General features: G+C 29.3%; 1 protein-coding gene across 6 annotated transcripts in view; it reads right to left on the reverse strand.

Moving 5' to 3' along the window:
- The window catches only part of FAM172A (family with sequence similarity 172 member A), a 360,652-nt gene that overhangs the window by 281,335 nt on the left and 74,334 nt on the right, over positions 1-4,983 (reverse strand). For all 6 annotated transcript variants that reach the window (XM_015590525.2, XM_006913219.3, XM_015590523.2 and 3 more), the window contains one exon: positions 321-512. In XM_015590525.2, the coding sequence (XP_015446011.1) occupies positions 321-512 (192 nt within the window). The remainder of the gene's footprint in view (positions 1-320; positions 513-4,983) is intronic.

Consider the following 4,983-nt stretch of genomic DNA (forward strand, 5'->3'; position numbering starts at 1 on the left):
ACAATATATTCCAGAAGCATTTCAATAATATTTATATGATAGTTTAAGTGCTATTTCATGTAATAATCACAAAATTTTAGAATCGAAAATATTCATTTCAAAGACATTATCTAAATTTTTGTACACTTAAGACAATCATTTTGTTTTTGTTATAACTGCAAAATAATGCAAAATAAGTTTTCATTACAAATAAATAATAACGATTTAAAGATAAGGTCATGTTTAGGATATACTTTTGAAGAGACATTTCAAAATAATTTATCACACATAATAAAACAGCTATAAAATGTCAAAAACAAAATAAAGGAAATTGCACTTACATCCACAGCTCTCTTAATAAATGGTATCTGTGTGCCACTGTCCAGATCTTCATTTATAATAAGCCTTCTAGCCCACTGACCTGCCCTGACAACACCACTACCATGAATTAAAACCATCAGTTTCTGTGGATTTGTCAAAGCATCCTCACTCATAAAGATAAAACTCTTTGGTTCACTCTCAGTGGCATCTACCTGTAATTAAAAAAAATTATAATAATAAATAAATGTTTTCTGATCAGGCATATACATAAATAAGAAAACAACTAATGGTTACTATAAATTATAAAAAGGCTATAACAGAATTATAGAATTAAAAAAACTTTAAAATAAATTTAAAATATTCATTAGAGATTAACAATTACATGTAAAGTGGATAAGCAAAAAAGACATGACAGTAATTTAAATATAAAAATATAAAAAGGAATATTAGAAGTATATGTCTCCCTACAATTATTGTTGTATATTTAGTATTATAGTATCATTATATATAAGAATTAATGTTTTGAGTGATTCCTATTGTCTAGATACTATGCAAAAGGTTTTTAAAACATTATCTCAATTAATCACAATCTCATTAGGTGACACTATTATTATACTCCTTTATAGATAAAGAAATTGAGACCTAGAGAGTTTAAATAACCTTTCCAAGGTCACACAGCTATTAAGTTTATAATTCTATAAAGGAAGTATACTGCACCTAAAATACAAAACAGAAGAACCCTACTGGAGGATATGCCTATTGGAAAATCATATACTACTAAACTTTTAAAAGGTGGGAGAGAGAACCACTTAAAAATTTAAACACCTACTACTATTGCATGTAAATGGACTTTGAAATTTCATTCAGAGTATGAACATAAGATCATATAACAATTATTTTAAGAAGAAATATTTTTGTACTCAGCCTTATTTTATGTACTGGTTAACTATAGTTTGAAAAGTAAATATTTTTATTCATCTTGATTGTACTTAATATTTAGGTTTAAGCTAGTTGAAGTATGGTTTAGATATGAAAGACTCAAAAGACCTTTAGGAAGGGATAACTACCCAGCCTTTTATTACATATGGCATGGCACGCACAGTGGCAAAGAACTAGGAATGGAAGCGTTTGTGCACCCAGGTCAGAGACAGAAGCTAAAGTCTTCGTGGCTGGTAAAAGAGACGTCCTCTAATAGAGAGTGTCAGTCCACATGCCATGGTTCTTCACTTCCTCAACAGTATATTCATACAACTATCAAAATAAAAAATACACAAAAACTCTAGATACCACAAAATACCCTGGATTCTAAATGTTCCCAGTCACTATTCCTGGGAAGAGAAAAAAATTAAAATTCCTCTACTTCTAAAACAATGAGATTGGTGTCAGTAATAGATGCTTAACCATTTGTGTAAACAGAGCACAGAGAGCAATTATTTTAGCGCAAATAACATGGCCAAAGGACTTAAGAAAAAAATACCACCTTCTCAGTGAAGCCTCTCTGATCACTATTCCCCAAGAATTCCCTATTCTCTTTCTCTGTTTTCTTTTCCTCCACATCACATGTCACAATCTAACATATTATATGCTTTACTTTATATATTTGTTTGTATATCTGTTTATTAACCATCTGTTCCTCCACTAGAAGGTCTGGTTAGGAAGGCATGAACTTTTTGTTTGTATCTAGCTACATTCTCAAGGCCTAAAAGAGAGACTGACACATTGTAGGTAGGCACTTAATAAATAAAGGAATTAATAAACTTTTAGAATAAAAAAATTTATCAAGCATCACCAGTGACTTCCCTTAAATAAAAGGCATTTAACTAAATAATGCCTCCCTTAATTGGTTATAATATTTGCCTGGTTCAGAAAGCATATACACAACATTAAACTAATGTATGATTATAAAGAATTTTAAAAGAGCTGCGCAATGCTAATAATTATAATGAAGTAACTCTATCTTTATCATTAGTAATTAAGGATGCAGGAAGAGAGATATAAAGTGTAACACAATCACATTAGCTTCAAATGCATGAGATGTCCAAAGTAAACAAATCACGATGATGACAGTGGGTACGACTGAAGTCACAAGGAAGAGAAGTGGATGAGAGATGGAAAATCAAATCTAGGTAATTCTCTTTTACCTAAGAACATTATATGAAAACAGAAGAATCACTCTGTTAAAGTGGCTTAAAAAAAAAAAAAGAATATCGCGATAAAAAAAGAAAAAATTACAAAGCAAAGAGGTCAGTATATAATAAAAAAGGTCACAGAGTTTTTTAGTCATTAATTTACCAAAGAGGCACAAATAAAAAAGCCTCTCAAAGTCAGTGAGGCCTTAATGGAACCTGGCATGGCTATGGAAATGCACATCTGTTTATCTTAATGTAAAAACTTGTAGCTATAGACTTTCCAGCAGAGGCTCCTATTACTAAGGAACTCAAGTCAATTTTTTAAGCAATGGAATGTTGGCACTTTAAGTTTCACAGTAATCACTTTAAAAATGGAAGAGTACTTATTTTCATAAGATAAAAATGTGTTTTTTATATTGTAATGTTCGAACCTTTTTAAAGGGCTACAAACTAAGATAGCCATGAATAAATGAAGTTTTACTTGAACATCCAGAAAAGTTGATTTAAAAAATATAAGAACATAAGAAAATAAAAAAAAAAAGCAATGAAACTGATCAATGTAACAGTAATAATAATTAAGGAGTGAGAGTAATATCTGAACTGGTTATTGACTAATATTCATTTTAATTTAACACAGAACTCTGATTCTGCAGCTGGTAACTATAACTTTATATAAACTTAGTGCTAATTTTCAATAGTAAAATAACTATATAAATAAAGTAAATTTGCATTAACTTAATTAAGTTTGGAAACAGTTGTTCCAAGGCCATTTTTCCTCAAATAATAGTAATCCATTAAGCAGAGCTTTCATTAAAGAATACATACATATATAGGCCACTCCAGTGCACCATCTGACTTTACTGACAAATCAACTTCCAAGACCAACTGGTCAGGGAAACTCCACCAAATAATTTTTAGCAGTTAACAATTTATTTGGAGATGCTCATGAACCCATCAATTGTGATGTATATTTAAAAATGATTGCATAAACTGAATGAAAATTTGTAGTCAAGTTATTAGTTCATGTATCTAATATTCTCTACAAGTGTGACATACTATAATTGAGAATATTTTGTACCTATACATGTGAAATGGCGAGTAAACATGAGACATGATCAGGATCTTTACTATCAAATCATAGCCTTCCATAAAGTTTTTCTTTCCTTATTAAATAGTTCAGCTATAAAACTAAAACTTAGTTCATCATAAGAAAAAAATATTTTGTGGTATTCCTGTAGTAACAAGAACTGTACCAAAAAAATCAAACAAACATGCAAGTAAGCAGACAAACAAACAAAAAAACCACTCTCAATGCTAGCATCTACCTGGGATTAAAAAGACCTCAAGAGAAAACCATAAATTATAAAAGAAAAATTTCACAACTACATAAAATAAGTGATGATAACTTAAGGAGAGATTAATTTTCTAAAATAAAATTTTTTTTTTCTTTTCAGTTTATATAATCAGGGAATCTTTGCCAAGCAAAATGCATATAACACTCATTATAGGTCTCATATAATGTAAAACCTCTATGCTTATTAGCTTTATAGTCTAAACTTAAGAGGAAAATAATCAGATCAAAAAAACAAAGTCCTTCTAAACCTAATCTCAGGCTTTCTCTAGAAAGAACATTAATGAAACTTAATCATATAACACGATCTTTATGGCCCATTATCTCGTGATTTGTTCTGGAAATCTAGAGGATTGAAATGAGTTTAAAAGTTCCATGAAACTAGAAGTGTTATAGACTTAAAAAACTCAAAATTAATCGTGTTGTAACAATGAATTAACCTAGGGCTTTTTAAATTTCATTCTTTAAAAACTTGGAAAGAAGTAAAATTAACAAACTAGGAAGACTGGAGAAAGTGACAAAATTCTACGTGGACTTTCCAGAAGACCAATTCCAGTATACCGTTTTAGTAGAGTAATACACTAGACTTCAAGTGAAAACAAAAACAAAAAGTTTGAATCCCAAAAGGTCTTGTATATTCACACTTAAAAAGATTCTAAAATCTTGGTTTTCAAGTATTTCTAAAGAAAGGAAGTTTCTAAATAAACAAAGTCTGGCCTATTATATAGAATCATATTTTATTCACTAGTACCTTGGAACAGTGCCTGGCACCCTTAAATAAATATTTGTTGAATGAATGAATAAATCATTAATAATGTGACCTTCACTTCAGGATTTCTATACAAAATTAACATAAAATAGATTTCTTTTTTAAAAAATTGAAATTAATTTGTTAGGATGGATAGTATAAAGAAATCCTCAAACCCTACAATTCATAGTAAAGTAACATCCAATTTTAAAATCTCATGTAAAATACATGTAAACAAAATTATCTATATGTAAAGTTTTGTGCCTTAAATGAATAACTTTTATTAACCCTTTCAGATCCATATATATCATAAAATCAGAGATCTATCAGAGACAGAAAGATCATATAATCTAGTCTCACCATCACTCACATATAAGATTACTATTTCTGCATTTGAAAGCCTAATATTTCAGGTTTTACATTAAAAATTAAAAATCTTTTTTTTTGAGAATTTG

This window comes from Pteropus alecto, unplaced genomic scaffold (assembly GCF_000325575.1).
Source record: "Pteropus alecto unplaced genomic scaffold, ASM32557v1 scaffold20, whole genome shotgun sequence".
Taxonomy (NCBI): domain Eukaryota; kingdom Metazoa; phylum Chordata; class Mammalia; order Chiroptera; family Pteropodidae; genus Pteropus; species Pteropus alecto.